Source organism: Phalangium opilio, unplaced genomic scaffold, assembly GCF_054372755.1.
Source record: "Phalangium opilio isolate 3A_F unplaced genomic scaffold, DU_Popi_V2 ptg000387l_1, whole genome shotgun sequence".
Taxonomy (NCBI): domain Eukaryota; kingdom Metazoa; phylum Arthropoda; class Arachnida; order Opiliones; family Phalangiidae; genus Phalangium; species Phalangium opilio.
In genome coordinates this window covers 27182-51128 of record NW_028324233.1, presented here as the reverse complement: position 1 = coordinate 51128, position 23947 = coordinate 27182, and the positions used below count along the sequence as shown (strand labels likewise).

Here is a 23947-nt window from a genome sequence, read left to right as displayed (position 1 = left end):
TTTACTTCGATATAAGAGTTAAAAAGGTGTTAAACTGAACCTCTGTTGCACCATTTTATTCTTATCTTTGACACTAATTGCTCAAATAAATGTTATTAAACCCTTTCTGAGGTGTAAATGAACACCTGTAATGGTGTCAAATTTGGACCCATATAAACTACTTTTAAAGGTGTTAAAGCACACCGCATTTTCTTAGAGTGTATAACAGCAACCAGTATAAATCTACCCTAATGGACAGTCTGTTAAAAACAGCTAGTCGTCTTATATAAATGACAAGTTGCATCTTAACCAACAGAGCTTAATGTTTTTAATAAAGGTTTGAGTGCTTTTAGTTTAACAGCAAAGAGCGTCTTTATCAAAATAAGCTCCGGGATTTAAAACTGTTCTAACAGCTGTTATTTTTACAGCAACCCTATTTTTTTTAGTGTACTCTAAGCGGATTGAAACAGCGTGATGTGTTTTATTTTTACAGCAAATCACGTTTTAATCCACAGTGCTTAGTGAGTTTAAAACCACATATTTTGCTGTTAGTTTTATAGCAGCAGACATTTTATGTAACTGTTATTTATTGGTAGTAAAACGGCATATAGCGCTGGTTTTTTCATTGACCCCTACAATATAATCAACGGTTAAGACTGTCTTTGAAACAACCTCTGAAGCGGTTATTTTAAAAGCTACGAACGCCCCTGAATACACGAACAATTAATACTTAAAACTGTTAGTTCCACTGTTTAGAAAAACAGTATTGTTGACGGTATTAAAAACAGGGAGGATGTACAATTAAATTAACATGATCTTGATGGCATACGCTATTGCCATTACCATAGTGTTTATTTTACAGCATTTTTATTCTGTGTGTATATCTTTATTTTTAGATTATTTAATGCAATTGCATGCCGTTAAGAACATCATCATACTCTCTCACTATGGCAGTAATTATGATAATCAACTACTAATTAGAGAAATCATTAATAGGGATGAGAAATTCGATCCGTCCTTGAAAATTAACGGAACTCGAATTTTAGAAATTAAATTATTTAACTTGTTATTTCTGGATTCTTATAATTTCATCCCTGTAGCTTTAGCAAAGTTTCCCGCCACTTTTGGTATACCCAATACTGCCAAAGGGTATTTTCCACATTCTTTTTCAATGTAATAGAACATAATTTTGATGTAAATAGACCTAATGAAACCAACTATGTTATAGAAACTAATCTCCCCCCTATCGAAGCTTATGGTTGTCAATATTTTACAAGGAAAAATCTGGATGCCTTCTTAAAATGGCATAGCTTCGAAGATAGTAAAGGTGAAGGTTTCGACCTCCTGAACGAACTCAATTATTATTGTGAGAACGACACGGTTTTACTATTCCTACAATGTTTAACTTTTCGTGCACTACTCTTTAAAGTAACAGGCGTAGATCCATTTAATTGCGGCTTAATTACGCTTCCTGGCGTTTGCTCTTACGTATTTCGCAGGAACTATCTTAAACCTGATACTATAGGTATCATACCCGCTAATTACTACAGACTTAGGGAAAATCAGTCGATAGGGGCTATAGAATGGCTGGAGTGGACCGCCCAAAAAAGAAATATATCTATCCAATCTTCCTTTAGGGGGAAAGAAACCAGAATACAAAACTCAAAGTAGACGGATTTTGTGAAATTAACAAGGAAATATTCGAGTACTGGGGGTGTTTCTATCACGGATGTAAAATACACTTTCCCTTAAACAGAAACAAGCCTTTCACAGAGACCCTGCACAGACTTTGAATTCTAGATATATTAGAAGCATGAACGTGTTAGCCAAATTTGAATCCCTCAATTATATAGTGAATGTCAAATGGGAGTGTGAATGGCAGAAAGAAAAAGCCAATAAGCCCGAAATAATAGAGTTTTTAAACCATAATGATATTATGCCTAAAATAGTAAAAAGATTAGACCCCCGTGATGCTTTCTTCGGAGGAAGATGTTGCGCAACAAAACTATACCATAAAACAACAGGATCAGAGCGAATTCATTACGTGGATTTCACAAGTCTATACCCATTCATTAACAAAACCACCAAGATACCTATAGGCCATCCTGAAATAATATTAGACAACATTCCTGACATATTTTGGTTTGATGGTCTTCTTAAATGCGACGTATTACCGGCCCAAGACCTAATTCATCCCGTTCTGCCCGCTCGTATTAACGGAAAACTAACATTTCCGTTATGCTACACCTGTTGTAAAACCCAATTTCAAGGTGATTTTAAACATTCTCCTGAACAAAGAGAATTGCGAGGTACATGGGTAGTAGACGAGTTACGTCATGCAGTAGAGAATGGCTACAAATCACACGAATGTACGAGGCTTGGTCATACAAAGTGACACAGTACAACCCCAAAACAAAACAGGGAGGACTGTTTAAAGATTATGTTAATACCTTTTTAGAGTATAAAACCCTAGCTAGCGGCTTTCCAGCAGATTGCCAGACTCAAAAAGATAAGGAGAGTTATGTCAAAAACTTCAAAGACGAAGAGGGTGTAGAACTGGATATCACTAAAGTAGAGAAAAATGAAGGTCTCAGATGCCTTAGCAAACTCATGCTCAACTCTTTTTGGGGTAAATTTGGCCAAAAAACAAGACACACCTCCACCGAATTAATCAAAGATGCCAACAAATTGTACGGATTAATATTAAATCCAGACTTGGAGGTTAAAAATTTACTAACAATCAATGAAAACACCGTACTTGTAAAGTACGAACACATTCTAGAAAACGAGATTGTGCACAAACACACAAACGTAGTTATCGCTTGTTACACAACAGCTATGGCCCGATTACATTTACAAAAACATCTTGAAAAGGTCGGAGAGCTTTGTTTTTATTATGACACGGATAGTTTAGTGTACCTCTCGCCAGACGGCGCTCATTTGCTACCGACAGGCAATTATTTAGGGGAGCTCAAAAATGAATTAGAACCTTATGGGCAAGACGCTTATATTTGTGAGTGGGGGAGTGCTGGACCCAAGAACTATTCTATGGACATTCTCGACCCTAAAACTGGCAAAAAAACTAACATTATCAAAGTTAAAGGATTTTATTTAAACGTCTCTACTGAAAATTATATAAATTTCGAAGCAATGAAGAAACTACATGGAGTAAACAATGAAGGTGAACCTCTAATGAACTCGGTTCAAGTCCCTATTGGCCCTCAAATCAGACGTCTGCAAGATCACACTCTGATCACGATCAACCAGACCAAAACATATCAGGTCGTAGTGGATAAAGTTAGAATAGTATCTGACTATAAAACTGCTCCATACGGTTATATTAACAAGAATCTTTGACATTTTCCACATAAGTTACTTGTATATATTTCAGATACCCAGTATCAGTAATTTAATTAGTATCTCAAGTATTATTTATAGTAATATTAACGTATTTCAACTATTAACATGTAACAATATTTTAACGAATACGCAGCGTTTTTGGTAATATTTTTGCATTTAGTAAGCTTTTTTAATTAATATATATTAGCACTTTAGTCAATAAGTATTGAATTGTTTTGTATAAGTGTAATTTTCATTTTTCGATGATAATTATAGTAAAGTTTTTTAGTAATATTTCCATATTTTTATCAGTAATCGTAGCGTATATAGCGCGTCAGAAAAAATATATTTTTTCGTCTATCCTGTGAACCTTTTAGTTTAATAACTAGCCTAATATTTGTACTAAAAACGTATAATAACCATTGTAGCTTTTAAATCCTATTAAAAGTAGTATTGCTATATATTCTATGAAGGTACATGGGTATATATGTACTTAATAATCTCCCATGCAGTAATATTGTTCTATTTTCTATGATGGTAAATTTTTATGTGCTTAATCATCTTGTACTACCATTTTTTTTGAAGTAGTATTAATTTTGCATTTTAGTGAATTTGTTTGTTATCAAAACCAGTGTAATTCTTGCTTTTTGATGATGTTTTTCCGTAATGATTGCGCATTTTAACTGTATATCAATATTTTAGCACGTATGAAAATATATATTTTTCAGTCAATCCTATGAGGATTTTTAATTTAATAACTAGTATTATGCTTATTTACCATGTATTCTATATAATTCGTATTTTCTAATGTTTTTTTAGTAATATTTGGCATTTTAACTCAAGTAATTGTACTTATTCTCCAAATTCGTATTAAAACTAATGTGAATCAAATTTTATTATGTTTTATAGTAGTATTTGTTCAATTTAACTAATTATCTGCTACCAAGTTGTGTAAAAACTGCCGTAATACCACGTTTATGATACTAAAGTGTACTATTGTTTTAACATAGTAACTTGATAACCAATACACAAAACAGGAGTACACCTGGAACCGCATCATAGGGTTAGTTGAACCTTTTTTCAATGTAAACCATATCTCACTTAAAACTAGTTCTTTAGTATAACATAAGCATACATGGAGAGACCTCAAAATCATACAACATTACGGGAAGGGTGGGTGTAGAAAGAGCCTACTGAACCCATAGAATTACCACTAAATCATAACATAAATGTACACACTATCCTAAAGATACACCTAATAATAACAATACAAAATATACACCCTTACTGTAGAACTTAGTCGCTGCTTAATTTGTACCTTTTGCAATGTAAACCATATTCTAATTAAAACAAGTTCTTTAGTATAACATAAGCATACATGGAGATACCTTAAAATCGTACAAAGAACAACATTACGGGAAGGGTGCGTGTAGAAAGGGTCTACTGAACCTATAGAATTATCAATAAATCATCCACTAAATGTGACAATATCCTAAAGATACACCAAATTAATACCACTATGGACACTGAGCGCCGTCACCAAGTCACGTGACGTCATACCTATACACCAAAAATCCTCTATAAATTCAAATTTCCCGCCAACAACATCACGTGATAAGTGTCGTCAACCCCCCCCCTGAAACAAATTTCCTCCCTCTGGCACGGTACCATCACGGAAATGGCTCCTCTACTTGAGTTCTCACACCACCATCTTCTGGTCTTTGTCCATCCCACACGGACACCAGTCTGTTCTTACTGGCTTCTAATCACCATCATCTTCTGGTATTCGTCCATTCGACTTGGACACCAGTCTGTACATACTGGCTTCCAATCACCACCATCTTCTGTTCTTTGTCAATCCCACATTGACACCAGTCTGCACTTACACTGGCTTCTAACACCACCATCCACTGGTCTTCCGTCTATTCCACATAGACACCAATCTGTATCATTAGCTTCTACTCCATTATCATCGTTTGGTTTTAGGATATACGCGGCGATCAGCTAGGGTTACGAGAAACGTCTAGCCTCCCTAAGGTGGGATCGCCATCAAAGGTTTCCGCAATTGCGCTTTTTCCTTACTATTATATTGGAAACGAATCGTATATATACCCCAAAATTTAAAGAAAGCGGGCAAGAGGGGTACCCTTCACTTTAAACGTCAATATTAGCAAAGTTGGAGATGATAATAGGTATAACTTTATTTTAAACGATTTAACTATTATTAATGTTAATTATTGTAGATTAAAATAATTAAAAATAATTATATTTATATAAATATTAAAGATAAACCTCTCGTGCAAAGAGAGAGATTATCATTGCCTCCTATATCTACCAAGGCCCGTGCATGCGATATATTTCCTTCGTTGCCTCCTATATCTATCAAGGCCCGTGCATATTGACTTATATTTTATTCATTGCCTCCTATATCTATCAAGGCCCGTGCATTGCGATATATTTTTCAAAACAACAACAAAAATGGGAAGCTCCTCTCAGAAACATAATAATTTCTTTTCTCTGTATATGAAATGAAGATATGGATAATATTGCGCTCCTTCTTTAATGGTATGAATCCTTGCCTGTCTACTATTATTTTACGTAGGAGTAATACGTTTTTAGCGAAGTCTAGAGAGGATAAACATAGGCGAGATTGTTTCGGAAAAAAATACTGCTTCCACTAATGGGTTTATACTCCTTGTTACTGTTGTATAGAGTAATCATGATAAAAGCTTAAACAATTACGAGAGGACAGACCTTTTTTGTCCTCTTGTTTTATTCTTAATAAGAATATAAAACATTTATTTTGTATCAAAAAATATTTTTTCGTGCTAAGATTGCTTTAAAAAATCCAAACGGCTAGGCATTGGTAAAAAAGACAAATGATATTTTTCAAATCTAATGAGATAACGCCCACCTAGTTGAAAATTGCCCTTTTTTATCCGCGGGAGCCATTCTTAATGAGAATTTCGATGCTAGTAGTTTGTCAATTAAACTACCGGTATATTATTGTTGTTGGAAATTGGTTATTAAGTCAAATTAAGTGGTTGTAAAGAGCCAACAGGTTTTTGCCGCTTCTTTTTGTGAGTATTTGATTTTTTTATGTAAAATGGAGGAAGATAATGTTGAGAGTAAAGATGAAATGCGGAAGCGCAAAGCGCGGGAAAGGATGAGGGCAAAAAGGTCGACGTTTTCATTGGATACTTAAGGTTATATAATCTTCTCGACACGGAGAGGTAATATTTTGGTTTTCCCAACTTGTTTTTCTCTTTCCCTATATCACTTAATGGCCAATGAGAAAGGTTACAGAGCTTAATGAGAGACATTCTATTTTAGCTGATAATTAGGAAACTACTAATTATCATCTATTATTTATAATGTTTTTTTCGGCGAAATGGTAGTATACATTAGTTGTTACACACATGGACAGAAAACCATAACACATTATGATTCATTCGCTTAAAATTTAGCAGGGTTGGCACGCTGGTAACCAGTCCGGTTTTATCCACTTGGGTTAAACCGGTTTAAACCACGATGAAAAATCCAGTGGATTTTTCAAAAAATATAATAATAGAGTACAGCGCAGGCACCATAAAGTGAGATGGAAGGAAACGTTTGACCCACATCGAAATGGTCGATTCCCATATATTGTGGGTTAGTTTGACGCGCCCTCCTCCCACTGCCCCACCCGAAACTCGTGAGACTGAGTTGAATTTTTCGCCACGCTAAATTGTTGGGTCGGATCGCGCATTTAGAAAAATCTTTATCAGACCCTGCCCTATTGAAGATCACAAAAAGCCTACCCGGGCCCGACTCTGCCCTATTGAAGATCACAAAAAAGCCTACCCGGGCCCGACCCTGCCCTATTGAAGATAATAAAAATGTCTACCCGGGTAGACGATATGATAACCCTACCCGACCCGACCAGCAAAACATTATAAGTAATTTTCTCACCCAACCCGATATGGGTCGGGTTGGATTGAAAAATCCCGATTAAATCAGGGGCCCTACTCATCTCTAAGGGAAATGTCTATAGTTTTATCAACTTTTATGTACAATAAAAATTATTCTCAATTGGACGGCCTAGCAGAAGTCAACTAGCGCACTAAATGTAAAAAAAGAAGTGCTAAAATTAAGCACTAGAGTGTACTTTAAAAAAAGCCAGATAAATGCAATAAAATCCGGTTTAAACCAGCAAAAAACCATACCAGTGGCTTTTTCAAGAAAAATCCGGATTTTTGCCAACCCTGATATTTAGTGATTTACTGACATAAACGCCCACTTTATGACTTTCTGAAAAACGGGGTATATATAGAAGTTGGGGAGAAGTAGATATTGTAGTTGCTTCGGCACTACATATACTAAAATTGGAACGATACAGAGAAGAATAGCATGGCTCCTGCGCAAGGATAACACGCAAATTCGTGAAGCGTTCCAAGTTTTTTGATATTATATTTAACCAATTTTAAGTTGATTATAAACTTAATTTGTAATATTTTTCGGTTAAGTAGTAATTTACATTAGTTGTAACACAAATAGAAAGAAAATTATGATAAATAAGGGATCATTTTCTTAACAATTTGAATTTGTCTGGCATATACGCCCACTTTATGATTTTCTGAAAAACGGGGCATATATAGCCATCGGGATTATGTGGGTATTGTAGTTGCTTCGGCACTACATATACTAAAATTGGAACGATACAGAGAAGATTAGCATGGCCCCTGTGCAAGGATGACACGCAAAAATAAATTAAACCAATGTTAAAAGATAATTAAGGTACTCAGCGTAAGCGTCCTTGAAGTAATTTTTAATTAAGCCTATTTTAACTATTTTTAAAAACTTGTTTAAATACAATTTTCATGAGATTAGGCATACCGTGTTTGGCGACACTTAACCAGAATTTTCTCCTTTTCCGAGTTCGTCACACACGCGATTTCAAAGAAGGAAAATTACCAGAGGTTTCCTTTTACTAACTTAAACCATAAACGTCTGTATTTAAGAAAGAGAGAAAGTGTTTTTCTCGAAATATAAATGCGATGTTGTAAATAACCCTAATTTTTTCGCCTTGCTGTAAACACTATAAACATCCAATTTACAGAATGTAAGAAATCAAATTAAACCCTACTTTTTACAGTTAAAGTTGTCTAAGTGGTACCATGGCTTAATGAAAACAGATTTACTGTTTTAAACTCTTTTAAAATATTTATATAATAAGTCTATTAAATTGATCTTTTAAATCTCCTGAAAGCTTTAAAAGCCTAAAAGTGTACCACCAAGCTTCCAAGGCTTAAGTAACATTCGAGATTTTTAAACACGAAATTTTAATGAAAATGCTAAATAGTCCAATCTTTTATGTCGAAGTTAGAAATATAAAGCCTAAAAATGCTACACTTAAAATAACTAGAAAAGACCTAAAAGGTTAACGTAAACGAAAGCCTTTTAGGCCTAAAAGAATGGTAACACCAAGTGACCAAGGCTTAACGAAAAAATCGTTATATAGGGTGTTTCCGCTCGAGTAAAAAGGGGGAAGAAATAGGGGGCGAAAACCGGTTTTCAGGGGATATCAACATGGCGTCCTAACGTGGCCAGAGCGGGCAGCCGGCAAGGGGAGAGGAAAGGGGGAAGGTAACTTGACGTCACGCGCAAAGACCCTATTAAACTCGAAATTGAAATGTAAATGATATCAAGTCTAATCTTCTATATCGAATCACACGAAAAATGCTGCACTTTATTGCAAATTAACTAGAAAAGGCCTGAAAGTTTATCACCAAGGCTTAGGTAAAAATCGTTGTTATTCAACCCCAATTTCTTATAACATTAAAGTTAAATTATAAACCAAGTTTAAAATGGGATAATATTATTTGCCCAGTTATTTGTAAACTCTACTTATAGCTGTCTACACATCTTAATTCTAATGGAACATTTTCGACTCAAAATCCCCCAAAGAACTCGCCCCCCCCCCAATAAATTCGAACAGATCTTTCAGAAACACCCTGTATAATTTTGAGTGAGTAAAATTAGGCTTAGGGTATATTTTTCAAACGGGTATTTACAAGTACGTGTCTAAGTATCGAATCAATCTTTTTGAGCCACAAAACGAAACGAAAATAAAAACATCGTCCATCATTTTTCGAACCCAGTAGACAACAACCCCAGCCTGGATAACGATCGGTTCCTCCACCCAACGAGCTTCAACAGAGTCTATAGCCTTGGAGGACATAAGTGTTGGAGTAGAATTATTAGTGGGCCATGTGCGGTACCTCGCGTGCGCCCCCTACCTTTGGTTGAAGATTGTTAAGTGCTGCCGCCTAGAAGAGAATGCCGTTCCGCAGATTGGGGATGGAGGCTACGTTATAGCAGAGGGGGATAATAGAAGAAGGATGACACTCTGTATCCTCTTAATACTTTAGTTATGTAACGTGATTCATCCCAGGCTCACTCACCCTTTTTGTTTACCTTCCCGCTCATCAAACTTCAGATGGGCATCGCACCGTGGTAGGGTGAATTCTATAACTATTTTTTACTAAATCCTCAACCAATCAACTCACAAACCTTGATTGTCTTGACATGGGACAAAAATACACAAACGCATGCGCCTTAGCAAATAAATAAGCGCTAATAGAGTAATGACGAGGGAACTATTTATTGGGTATGTGATTTGGTTTGGGAAGGATCATGTTACAATTATCCCGCTTTGTGGGTGGTACACTTCTCTCGAAGAGAAGTATAATACACTTCTGGTTATAGGTATAGAGATTTCTACTCCATTTCATATCTCTCCTCCAAGGTATAGTTGTTTAAGGGGAACCCAGGGAAGCTTATCGGCAAAGCGTGAGAGAATTCGGTATTGGGGAAAATTTCCGTGCCAACGTAGCTATCTATATATCTATATAAATCAAAGTCCTGACTGACTGACTGACTGACAGACTGACTGATAATCAACGCCCAGCCCAAACCGCTTGCCCTAGAAGGCTGAAAATTTGCAGGAACGTTACTCATAAGTAGCATTTGCGTACTAAGAAAGATTTTCCCAATCCGCCGCCATCTTAAAAAATGGCGCCCAGAAATGTAAAAAATATTCTCTATGCAATTAAGTACACGCGTTTCAACCGATTTCACAAATATTTAGTACACTGGTTTGCTTTAACTTATAGACGGGCTGAATGGTCTTTCGGGTTCGATTTTTCGCTATCTTTTAAAATGGCGCCCAGAAATGTAAGAAAATATTCTCTATGCAATAAAGTCCGCGCGTTTTAACCGATTTCACAAATATATAGTACAATGGTTTCCTTTAACCTATAGACGAGCTGAATGGTATTTTGGGTTCGATTTGTTGCCATCTTTTTAAATGGCGGCGAAAACTTAAAAACACATCTTTATGGAATAATGTCCGCGTGAAAAGTAATAAAAAATATCCCGACAGGCTGTGCCGAGTGCCTTCGCTCCTAGGGTGCTACAAAAATATTTGTCATCAGTAAAATCTACACATTCTTTATATCATTTTAGATGGAAGTTCTTATTACACGCGAGCGACGCCGCGGGTAACGGCTAGTTAAAGGTATATAGGCTATGGCTAAAAAAACTGAAATAACTGTTAAATCGCCTATTTTTATGATTTTCGGGTGAAACATTGTAGACACATCGTTTAAGTTTGGAAGGGTATAAGTGTACTTTTGAAAAAATTTAATCATAAAACTGAATTAATGTAAAATGTAATAAATTATTTATTTTTTGGGGTATTCTCGAAGGCCTAATTTAAATAAATAAAATATGTTTCCTCTACTTTTCATTTCTCATTTAATTTAATTTAAATTAAATTGAATATTTTGCTGTGTTTTTTATACGTCAAAATATTCAAGATATTTAAATTAAAGCACTAAATTTGATCGAAATAATAAAATAATGCTTTAATTTAAATATTTATAACATTTCGGTCTATTTTATTTCCCTAATTTAACAAATGCGATTATAGCTCCCCAACTAGATAAAATAATTTGACCCTTAATCATAACTTGAAAACGGTGGCCCCGGAAGGCATAATATCGTAAAACTGAGGGGTCAGTCACTTGGTCTGTGTACACGACTCTACCTTTAACTATCCTAAATTGATTCCGCGTAATCTTTAAAAGCCCTACTCTTGACAGTGCTAACACGTAATCCATAATTGGTGTACAGAGAATTTGGCAGTGATTAATCCCTCGCATAAGACATTTTCAACTCAAAATAACCCAAAGAAAACCATGTTAATTTCTGATAGAGTGGTACTACTAAGAGGGGCGGAGCTACTGGGACGTGACGTCAATATTGGTAGTCTAAATTGTATGGTCTGAGCTGGCGACTTCCAATATGGTCGCCAAAACCGAAGAAAGAGATAGGATGGTGTGACGTCACGAGAAAGTTAGAGGAGGGTGCGACGTCACGAGAAAGTTAGAGGATGGTGCGACATCACGAAAACGTTGGGAGGTTGTGACGTCACGAAAAAGTTGGGACGTTGTGACGTCACGAAAAAGTTGGGAGGTTGTGACGTCACGAAGAAGCTATTATGGGAGCCTGTAGGCTCAACAACCTCGGCTGGTGGAAGCCCAAGCACTGGGACTTCAGTCACACCAAGCTTTTCAGTGAGTACAGCAGTACTGAGCCATCACTTGTGATGGTCTCAGATAAGTCTGTTATATCACACCACTTCGACAAGCCCTTCAGCGTGCACTTTCCCAGTCGCGCTGTTTGGGAGACCACCCCAGTCCTTGGAACTGGGGGGGAGTCCGTCTGGTTCACGGACGGCTCTAAAACGGACTCTGGAGTTGGTGCCGGGGTCTACTGCTTGACCAAGAAGTTTGGTTTTTACGAGAGCCTTGGCAACTTTGCCAGCGTTTTTCAGGCGGAAATCATGGCCATTTGTTTATGTGTGGATTTCTGCAACAAGAAAAACTACCGCGGACGGACGATTCAGATTTATTCGGATAGTCAGGCCGCTCTCAAGGCGCTAAATCAGTGCCTTGTCGATTCTAGACTGGTGCTCAGCTGCCTGGATCTGCTGAGTTCTTTGGCTGCCCGCAACAAGGTTCAATTGCTGTGGGTGCCAGGGCACTGCGGATACCTGGGCAATGAGAGGGCTGATATGTATGCCAAAAGGGGGGCTGAGGCGAAGTTCTTCGGACCTGAGCCTGCGGTTCCCATCCCCCATGGCATCATTCGCCATAGGATTCACTGCCGGATGTCTGCACTTCAACTGCAACTCTGGCTAGACATGGATGGGCAGAGACAAGCCAAGGAGTTTGTCCCGGGTCCTTCTATTACTAGGGCAAAGGAACTGCTTGCCCTTACCAAAAGCAAAATTAGGCTGGTCACCAGTCTCCTCACTGGACACTGCCGGCTGAATAGACACCTGCACCTACTGGGCATCGTTGATGACCCACTCTGTAGGTTCTGCCGGGAGGAAGAGGAAACCTCCTCCCATATCCTATGTTGCTGCGACTATCTCGCGGCCATGAGGTTTGAGCATTTCGATATGCATACTATGGAACCTCACCAGTTCTCTACTGTCTCGGTCAATCGGATTCTCCGATTCATCGAGGCGACAGGACTCTTCGCAGTCTAACCAGTTCGGGGCGCACAATATACCCTTGGTATCGGTGCTCGACGCGGCGACGCGTCACCCCCTTCAACAATAACAATAAGTATCGAATCAATCTTTTTGAGCCACAAAACGAAACGAAAATAAAAACATCGTCCATCATTTTTCGAACCCAGTAGACAACAACCCCAGCCTGGATAACGATCGGTTCCTCCACCCAACGAGCTTCAACAGAGTCTATAGCCTTGGAGGACATAAGTGTTGGAGTAGAATTATTAGTGGGCCATGTGCGGTACCTCGCGTGCGCCCCCTACCTTTGGTTGAAGATTGTTAAGTGCTGCCGCCTAGAAGAGAATGCCGTTCCGCAGATTGGGGATGGAGGCTACGTTATAGCAGAGGGGGATAATAGAAGAAGGATGACACTCTGTATCCTCTTAATACTTTAGTTATGTAACGTGATTCATCCCAGGCTCACTCACCCTTTTTGTTTACCTTCCCGCTCATCAAACTTCAGATGGGCATCGCACCGTGGTAGGGTGAATTCTATAACTATTTTTTACTAAATCCTCAACCAATCAACTCACAAACCTTGATTGTCTTGACATGGGACAAAAATACACAAACGCATGCGCCTTAGCAAATAAATAAGCGCTAATAGAGTAATGACGAGGGAACTATTTATTGGGTATGTGATTTGGTTTGGGAAGGATCATGTTACAATTATCCCGCTTTGTGGGTGGTACACTTCTCTCGAAGAGAAGTATAATACACTTCTGGTTATAGGTATAGAGATTTCTACTCCATTTCATATCTCTCCTCCAAGGTATAGTTGTTTAAGGGGAACCCAGGGAAGCTTATCGGCAAAGCGTGAGAGAATTCGGTATTGGGGAAAATTTCCGTGCCAACGTAGCTATCTATATATCTATATAAATCAAAGTCCTGACTGACTGACTGACTGACAGACTGACTGATAATCAACGCCCAGCCCAAACCGCTTGCCCTAGAAGGCTGAAAATTTGCAGGAACGTTACTCATAAGTAGCATTTGCGTACTAAGAAAGATTTTCCCAATCCGCCGCCATCTTAAAAAATGGCGCCCAGAAATGTAAAAAATATTCTCTATGCAATTAAGTACACGCGTTTCAACCGATTTCACAAATATTTAGTACACTGGTTTGCTTTAACTTATAGACGGGCTGAATGGTCTTTCGGGTTCGATTTTTCGCTATCTTTTAAAATGGCGCCCAGAAATGTAAGAAAATATTCTCTATGCAATAAAGTCCGCGCGTTTTAACCGATTTCACAAATATATAGTACAATGGTTTCCTTTAACCTATAGACGAGCTGAATGGTATTTTGGGTTCGATTTGTTGCCATCTTTTTAAATGGCGGCGAAAACTTAAAAACACATCTTTATGGAATAATGTCCGCGTGAAAAGTAATAAAAAATATCCCGACAGGCTGTGCCGAGTGCCTTCGCTCCTAGGGTGCTACAAAAATATTTGTCATCAGTAAAATCTACACATTCTTTATATCATTTTAGATGGAAGTTCTTATTACACGCGAGCGACGCCGCGGGTAACGGCTAGTTAAAGGTATATAGGCTATGGCTAAAAAAACTGAAATAACTGTTAAATCGCCTATTTTTATGATTTTCGGGTGAAACATTGTAGACACATCGTTTAAGTTTGGAAGGGTATAAGTGTACTTTTGAAAAAATTTAATCATAAAACTGAATTAATGTAAAATGTAATAAATTATTTATTTTTTGGGGTATTCTCGAAGGCCTAATTTAAATAAATAAAATATGTTTCCTCTACTTTTCATTTCTCATTTAATTTAATTTAAATTAAATTGAATATTTTGCTGTGTTTTTTATACGTCAAAATATTCAAGATATTTAAATTAAAGCACTAAATTTGATCGAAATAATAAAATAATGCTTTAATTTAAATATTTATAACATTTCGGTCTATTTTATTTCCCTAATTTAACAAATGCGATTATAGCTCCCCAACTAGATAAAATAATTTGACCCTTAATCATAACTTGAAAACGGTGGCCCCGGAAGGCATAATATCGTAAAACTGAGGGGTCAGTCACTTGGTCTGTGTACACGACTCTACCTTTAACTATCCTAAATTGATTCCGCGTAATCTTTAAAAGCCCTACTCTTGACAGTGCTAACACGTAATCCATAATTGGTGTACAGAGAATTTGGCAGTGATTAATCCCTCGCATAAGACATTTTCAACTCAAAATAACCCAAAGAAAACCATGTTAATTTCTGATAGAGTGGTACTACTAAGAGGGGCGGAGCTACTGGGACGTGACGTCAATATTGGTAGTCTAAATTGTATGGTCTGAGCTGGCGACTTCCAATATGGTCGCCAAAACCGAAGAAAGAGATAGGATGGTGTGACGTCACGAGAAAGTTAGAGGAGGGTGCGACGTCACGAGAAAGTTAGAGGATGGTGCGACATCACGAAAACGTTGGGAGGTTGTGACGTCACGAAAAAGTTGGGACGTTGTGACGTCACGAAAAAGTTGGGAGGTTGTGACGTCACGAAAAAGTTGGGAGGTTGTGACGTCTCGAAAAGGTTGGGAGGTTGTGACGTCACGAAAAAGTTGGGAGGTTGTGACGTCACGAAAAAGTTGAGGGGTTGTGACGTCACGAAAAAGTTGGGAGGTTGTGACGTCACGAAAAAGTTGGGAGGGTGTGACGTCAAGAGAAAGTTAGGAGGGTGTGACGTCACCAGAGAGTTAGGAGGGTGTGACGTCACCAGAGAGTTAGGAGGGTGTGACGTCACCAGAGAGTTAGGAGGGTGTGACGTCACCAGAACGTTAGGAGCGTGTGACGTCACCAGAAAGTTAGGAGCGTGTGACGTACGTCACCAGAAAGTTAGGAGGGTGTGACGTACGTCACCAGAAAGTTAGGCGGGTGTGACGTACGTCACCAGAAAGTTAGGAGGGTGTGACGTACGTCACCAGAAAGTTAGGAGGGTGTGACGTCACCAGAAAGTTAGGAGGGTGTGACGTCACCAGAAAGTTAGGAGCGTGTGACATACGTCACCAGAAATTTAGGAGGGTGTGACGTCACCAGAAAGTTAGGAGGGTGTGACGTCACCAGAAAGTTAGGAGCGTGTGACGTACGTCACCAGAAAAATAGGGGCATGTGACGTACGTCACCAATAAGTTCGTAGTAGCAGATTACGGTCCTTTCAAAAACAATCTTCTCTATAAACATCCTTTCAAAATTCCGGAAAAACCACCCTAAAACTTCAACGCAATGCGAACTCAACCCATTACAATGAAGAGCAGAAGGAGAGAGAGAGAGAGTCAATTTGCGCGGCGAGCCCATCTTCGGTCGTAGCTCGAGAGTTGATCAAGCTCTCCTCCTCTAAATCGTGACTTTCCTCGGAATAGAACGATCCGGAGAAAGAGGGCGTTGACTTCGATTCCTCTTTGATTGACTCGCCTCTTCATCCTCCTCGGGTTCGTCCAATAAGGGAGCAGCTTGGAGAGTAGGGCACGGGCTTGTTGGGCCATCACCTTTTCCGGAAGGTTACCTCGGCGCCGATGCACGATTCGCAACGTGGCCGATGCCCCCCCTTTTTCCATCCTTTAGCCTGACCCTTCCCGAAGCTTCGTCGAAACCTTTCTCTGGCTCTCCGGGTTCTTCTTCTCGACATTCTTTTCATCTCATCCTTCTGCAGCCCAGAGCGACCCACCGCCGAAGAGCTAGCGCCCAGGTAACGTAACACTCTCTTTCTGAGCATTTTATATTCTAGCTAAAGGGTTGTCCCCAGTTTTTTTTCTTTTTTTAAAAATCCACGATTTTTCGGCATGGAGTTTTCCTGATTGACTATTGTAGTAATTTTCATAGATCAATTTTGATATCAACTTTATTTGTTGTGTAGAAAAGTCAGAATGTTCTGGTTAAAAAATATTAGTGCCATTATTTATATATTAGTTCATGCTAGTACCAATAAAATAGGAAAATTATGAAACTAATATGAAGTTCCTTCACGTTTATGTCAATTATAAAATTCCCTCACGTATATGACAATTTTAAAACGAACCCACTTTTGTGACATATTTTAAAACGCTCCCACTTTTGTGACATATTTTAAAATGCTCCCAGTTTTGTAACAAGTTTTAAAATTCCCTGACTTTTGTAACAATTTTTCAAATCCTTTGGATTTTGCGTCAATTTTAAAATTACCTGACGTTTCACAACCATTTTCAAAATCCCCCGACTTTTCACACCCATTTTCAAATTCCCCGACTTTTCACACCCATTTTCAAAATTGCCCGACTTTTCACAGCCATTTTCAAAATTCCCCGACTTTTCACACCCATTTTCAAAATTCCCTGACTTGTCTAGAAGGTCAGGGGAAAGTAGCATCCAGCAGTGACTTTGTTTGCCTTAAATATTTATGGAAAAAAACTGATTTTAAATTATGATAATGTGACGACAATACTGAGTCACAAACTTCTCTTATCGTGAGACAGCTAGAGTTGATTCAAATAGCGTTATCAATCTATTAAACAAATTCGTTTTAATTTCTATGTCTATTTTCAGTTCGTAAGGGTCGCTGTGCTTATTGGCGGAGGTGATCCTTATCTCTGTGGCTGAGAAAGAGTTGAGATCGTCGGTGGTCAACCGAGCATCATCACCCGGAAATGTCCCGTCCGCAGCGAAGAGCATCGGTTGCCGAAAAATGACCCCTTCATCCCGAGGTTACAAACATTTGTTTCCGCGACCAAGAAAGAGACGCAAAACCAACGACGTTCCCGCTTCGACAACATGTTTTCTCCACACCTCGACACTTATCTTTCAATCCAATACACGTAAGAAATTCGATAATACCATAAATAACCTAACCAGAATAAGTATGACAAATAATAATAAGAGAATTTTATAAGAAAGGTTTGATTGTTCCCATGAAAACGGGTGAAGGGTTAAACAAGTTCAGGGCATCTCTAAAATCTTAAGTTCCCGTTGGTCGCCTTGTTAATTTCGATTCGGTTGCGTCGGTATCAGTCTGTGAAATAGCACACTTCCTCTGGTCCAAAACCAGTTTATTAATTGCTTGGACTAGTTTTTAAATTCAAGAAGTGGGGATTACTGGTCCTCAGGACCAGTTTATGAATTGCAAATCTATAGGAGAACAAAGGTTGGGACCACTCCGGAGACCATTTTATTATTTCAGACACTAGGAGGTCACTGGTCCTAAGGCCTAGTTTAAAAAATATCTTAATTTCCCAGACTGGTCGGTACGTTCATTTCCCTGTTCAGACATACACGAGAGCAGACGAATTAAAACGATTCGCGTATATGGTGTGATTTTTTACAACCAAGACTTTTAAATACTAAAATTGCTGTACACCCAAAATGAACTTCAAATACTGCTCCAAGAATCCTTTAACTTTTCATATATCGTCTGCTAAAGTGTATAGCTCACTCGATCACGGGTCGCAAGGTATGATCGAGTGAGCTATGGCTAAAGAAAAGGAGCTAACGAGGTGGCGCCTAACGTTGTACCTATACATCTAGGCAGAAGTGAGATGAGACTAGAAGTGAAGGGATCTAGCATTGGTAGTAGATCCTGCAGGCACAAGTGAACAAATTTGAGCAGTTTTTATGCCACCGCTTCAATCCCTGCGCCTACACTATACTGAGAAAAAAATAGGTCGAGTTCCAAAAACATTTCCTACCCCTTCCCCTCAACCTAAAGCGGCCGAACACGGACGCGGCTCCTTGAATCTAGTTCCGCCGTCTACCGCCACGAGCGTCTCACGTTTTGGAGGGAAAATTCAGAAACCGCTACCAGAGGGCCAACCGTTGCTGCCCCTTATCAAGAATATTAATTCACCTTCGCCGAGTGAAGAATTTGGTTAGCTCAGTACTTCTAGTCTCATCTCACTTCTGATCTAGGCAAATTGCGTAAACAACGCAATAACCCGCATGGAAAACAAGAAATTCTCTAACTACGATTAAATTGCAAATGTTTCTTTATAAGATCAAGTGAACTTTATGTATACAGACAGGGGTGCGAAGCATGGTTCTACGCTATAATCAATATTGAGTCTAAAATGTAATCCATGCTTCAATGACCAGCCATTTTTGCCCCCACAATGGCCGACACCCCCTAACAAAAGTTACGATCATTGGAGGAGGGTTTTAGTGATGACCCCCTTAAATTTAAGTGTGAAATTGAACAGACGATGTAACGCAATATTTTATAAACTATCAACGCCCATTGCACCCCTTTCAAGACAAAATCCAACAGCTTAATTCAACCTTAATTCGATTAAATTCAATATTCCAATTAAAATAATTAATGATAGCTACGCCTAATTCTCATATAGTTTTCATTTAAAATTAAATTGATTGAGTTTAATCGAAGTTTTATTAAAATCAATAACTTCCTTCCAAGGTAAAACCCAGCACCAAAACCAAGAAAGCTTAGACTCGACTCACCAATTAAAATAATTAACAATAGCAGCCTAACCAGCTAAATCTTAACTATATATATTAATAAAAACTGTCTTTGAACACAAAGACGCGAAAAAGTAAGAGATAAGTGTAAAAAATTAATTGTTTGAAGTAACAGATATTCAAATTTTCATTTTTGAAGACGTGATTATAAAACATCAATTATTTGAAAAAATTTCTTATCTTAATTTTTTTCACCAAAATTCCTTAAGTAAAATATTTTATCCTTAAACATGTGCATCATTTTAAAAATAGAAAACGTATGCTTAACGTGTTCGTTTATTTTAAAGTTTTCAAGGTTTCAAAAATTGACGTGTTGTATATCTCTCAAAAGATCACGATCAAGCTACAGATCCTTTTGACTCTAATAACTACATCACAGTCAAAGGGCAAATGTAATTTTCGGTTCGCAATATTTTCAATTTTAAAATATAGAAATAAATACTTGTAGCTCTACTTTTCAGATATCCGACTATTTGAACATCCTCGAAGCAAATGTTTCTCGAAAATAAACAGTAGTATCAAGGTAGTTTCTCTGAAATGTTTGTGAAAAAAACTAAGATAAGAAATTTTTTCAAATAATTGATGTTTTATAATCACGTCTTCAAAAATGAAAATTTGAATATCTGTTACTTCAAACAATTAATTTTCTACACTTATCTCTTACTTTTTCGCGTCTTTGTGTACAAAGATAGTTTTTATTAATATCTGTCACTTCAGTCTTAATATGAATTAAAACTGTTTAGAAACTAGTATTTTAAAACGTATACTGAAAAGCAGGTGCTCCATTTAAGTCTTGTGGTGTTGCACTTTTATTAGTTACCTAACCATCTATTATAGAAGTATTAATCTTGATTGCTTCAACGCCCAGTCCAACTCAAATTGCCTTGCCGTCGCTTTCACGTGAAAAGCACAGTGGATGGAATAATACAAATAGATTCCGAAGACTTAGGCTAAAAAATTATTACGTAGACCTGTGTACAAAAACAATCTATACACCTGTGCACAAACATTTTCCATAGACCTGCGCTGGGTGACCACATTTCCTAAATTTTATAATTTTTCCTATTTTCGGATGTCTTTCTACTAGTTCCTATAATTTCGATAATTTTCCAATATTTTCCTATTTTTTGAAATTGTAGATATTTTGTGCGCTCTCACTTTTGGTTTTATTATATATCACCAAAGCTATGGAAGCCTCTAAAAATATTTGTCACGGAAGTCTGTGATGTTTTAAAGTTATAGCATATGTTTCTAAGATTACGTTCCATAAGTATGACACTTTCTATATTTCGAAATGCTAGAGACTTAATGAGAGCTAGTTCAAGAACGACGCGAGAATTGACTACACGCGATTTTCTATTCCATCTTCCTATTTAGTCTGTACTAAGCCTTTGACAGAGCCTCACCAGGCGTCGCTTTACGAGAATCTATGACGTTTCATTTACGTCACTTCGAGGCAAGCTCTCAGTTGCTAGTGACAAATTTATGTAACATATCTTACGAACTTATGGTTATAATTAAACCAAAGCTCCTTTTTTAAATCTTGTTTTATTACTTTCAAAGCATTTGCAACCTATATTTTGCTATTTTTTCAAGAGTAGTTCTCTTGTCTTTTCCTGTTTTTTTAGTTATACATCTATATCTATATAAATCAAAGTCCTGACTGACTGACAGACTGACTGATAATCATCGCCCAGCCCAAACCGCTGGCCCCAGAAGGCTGAAAATTTGGAGGAACGTTACTCGAAGAAAGATTTTTCCAATCCGCCGCCATCTTAATAAATTGCGCCCAGAAATGTAACAAATCTTCTCTTTGTAAGAAAGTCCGCGAGTTTCAACCGATTTCACAAATATTTAGTACACTGGATTCCTTTAAACTATAGACGGGCTGAATGGTCTTTCGGGATCGATTTGTTGCCATCATTTTAAATGGCGGCCAAAAACTTAAAAACCCTTCTTTATGGAATAATGTCCGCGTGTAAAGTAATAAAAAATGTCCCGACGAGCTGATGGGCGACGCCGAGTGCCTTCGCTCCTAGGATGCTACAAAAATATTAGTCGAATCAGTAAAATGTACCCATACTTGATGGAAGCTCTTACTACACTCAAGCGATGCCGCGGGTAACAGCTATTCTCCTATGATTTCTTGTAAATCAATTGTAAATTTCCTATTTTCCTATAACTATTACAAGGTTATTTGTGGTCACCCTGAGTGCACAATCATATTTCGTAGATAACATAGACTTGTGAAAACACATGTCATATAAGTGTGTACAAACAGGTCCCGTAGACTTGCGCACAAACAGATCCCTTAGAATTGTGCAATAACAGATCCCTTAGAATTGTGCAATAACAGATCCCTTAGAATTGTGCACAAACAGATCCCTTAGAATTGAGCATAAACTGATGTCATAGACTTTCGCACAAACAGATGTCATAAACTTGTGCAAAAAGAGATGTTATATACCTGTACACAAAAAGATTCAATGGACCTCTGCACAAAAACATTCCATACCCCTATGCTCAAAAATATGCTCAAGAATATCTCGTACACCAGTGCCCAAGAATACTTTATATCCATTTGAACAAAAATATCCCGAATCCATTTGCAGAAAAATGTTCTTTAGACCTGTTATACCTAAACTAAAAAGATAACGTAATGTTAGATATAGTTTTTTTAATAGACCAAAAGTACTATTTTTTATCTGCTTAAATATGTATAAATATCGAGGTGAACAAGAAAAAAGCATCAGAATTACGAGTCGCGTCAAATGTAATCATTTTAGAGTTATACAATCAATAAAGTATTAGTGTATAGTTTTATCCTGTTGCGAGTTTACATTACTTAAGGTTACGACACAACAAATGGCGACGGAGGCGAGATACGACTATCTTCGTCCTACGGCAACTTTACGCACCTTACGGCTACAGTTCAAACCCAATTACCTCATCGTTTCGACTCAATACAGGAGTAAACATGCCTTCTATCGGGAACTTCCAGTCATTTGACGAATCATCCGAACCATGGTCCGTCTACCTCGAAAGATTGGAACTGTACATGTTGGCCAATGACGTCACTGAGGAAGCAAAGTCTAAAGCAACCTTCCTTACTCTGATTGGAAGCAAAGCATATCTTCTTCTACGGAACCTACTTACGCCGGACAAACCAAATACTAAGACCTTGGCCGAATTGAAGACAGCTCTCAATGACCATTTTTCACCAGCACCTTCTGAGATAGTGGAACGCCTGAACTTTTCCAAAAGGAACCGATTACCCGGAGAGTCCGTTGCAGTATACGTCTCCGAATTAAAGCGCTTAGCACAACATTGCAATTTCGGCGTCAATTTGGACACAATCATCAGAGACAGGCTAGTGGCAGGGATTCAAGATGAAACGACTCAAGCTCGACTCCTATCGGAACCTACTCCACTTGCCTTAGCCAAAGCTATTGCCATAGCTACGCTCATGGAAAGTACAATGAAAAACATGCATCAGATTAACTCCAACCCGCATGATCAAGTTACGGAACCTACGGTCCACAAGTTCAGCCATCGACGACGTCCAAAACGCAAACGAAAGGCAACGCAGGCATCAGCACCTCCAACTTCACTACCGAAAGGCACTTGCTATAGATGCGGCCACACAGAGCACAAGGCGAACACATATCGTTATATACACGCAGTTTGTTCAAACTGCAAGAAGACAGGCCACCTGGCAAAGGTGTGCTTAAGCTCTAGACATACAAGCACGACGCAAAATACACCTTTACACAATAAGGTAAACGAACTAACCAGCCTGGATGACCCACCAGTACCTGCCGGCGCTAGGAACAATGAGTACGACCTGTTCCACATTCAAAGCCTTGGAGGAACACCAGACCCATACATAGTTCAGTTCAACATCAACGACAAATGCCTTGACATGGAGATTGATTCAGGAGCAGCGTATTCCTTGATTTCCTTCCAAACCTACTCATCGATATACCAAGGGACGACCAAGCCAGACTTGCACGATCCGGACATAACTCTCCGAACGTACAATGGAGGAAAAGTCGATCTGAAAGGCAGCATCGACATCTATGCAAGCTACAATGGTGTTACAAGAAGATTATCACTTCTCGTCGTTGCGCACGAGGGAACCAGTCTATGTGGACGAAATTGGCTCAAGGCATTTGACATAAATTTCAACAACTCTACAACATGCATCAAGACGTTAGCGAATGTACGCATACCAACAAGACTCGACGAAATTTTACGCAAGTATCATGCACTATTTTCGCCCGGGTTGGGTTTAATTCGTAAAACACAAGTCCACCTCCACAAGAAACCGGATGTCCAACCACGCTTCTTCAAGCCGCGTCCAATACCATTCGCCTACAGGGAGAAGGTCTATGCAGAATTGGACAGACTGCAAACGCTTGGGATCATCGAACCAGTCACGATTTCTGAATGGGCAGCTCCAATAGTTCCAGTCATCAAGCCAAATGGTTCAATAAGGATATGCGGAGATTTCAAATTAACGGCGAATAAAGCCACTTCTACCGAACAATA

The 23947-nt window shown here is 38.3% G+C and overlaps 1 protein-coding gene and 2 non-coding genes across 3 annotated transcripts; all 3 read left to right on the top strand.

Moving 5' to 3' along the window:
• The first annotated feature begins 1792 nt into the window (after positions 1–1792).
• On the top strand, positions 1793–16524 carry LOC149597139 (uncharacterized). Its single transcript, XM_089861222.1, has 5 exons — positions 1793–2288; positions 2438–2527; positions 2693–3075; positions 16318–16386; positions 16456–16524. The coding sequence occupies exons 1-5, from the start codon at positions 1793–1795 to the stop codon at positions 16522–16524; spliced, it is 1107 nt and encodes a 368-aa protein (XP_089717348.1).
• On the top strand, positions 7653–7759 carry LOC149597141 (U6 spliceosomal RNA). The gene has a single exon (XR_016379315.1). It is a non-coding gene; the product is annotated as a U6 spliceosomal RNA (small nuclear RNA).
• Positions 7978–8081, top strand: LOC149597140 (U6 spliceosomal RNA). Its single transcript, XR_016379316.1, has one exon. It is a non-coding gene; the product is annotated as a U6 spliceosomal RNA (small nuclear RNA).
• Positions 16525–23947: the final 7423 nt, after the last annotated feature.

Coding starts and splice junctions, on each gene's coding strand:
- LOC149597139 (XM_089861222.1), top strand. CDS start 1,793: ATGAACGTGTTAGCCAAATTTGAATCCCTCAATTATATAGTGAATGTC. Junction 2,289..2,437: donor TGAACAAAGAGAATTGCGAG/GTACATGGGTAG, acceptor ATACCTTTTTAG/AGTATAAAACCCTAGCTAGC. Junction 2,528..2,692: donor AAACTTCAAAGACGAAGAGG/GTGTAGAACTGG, acceptor TATTAAATCCAG/ACTTGGAGGTTAAAAATTTA.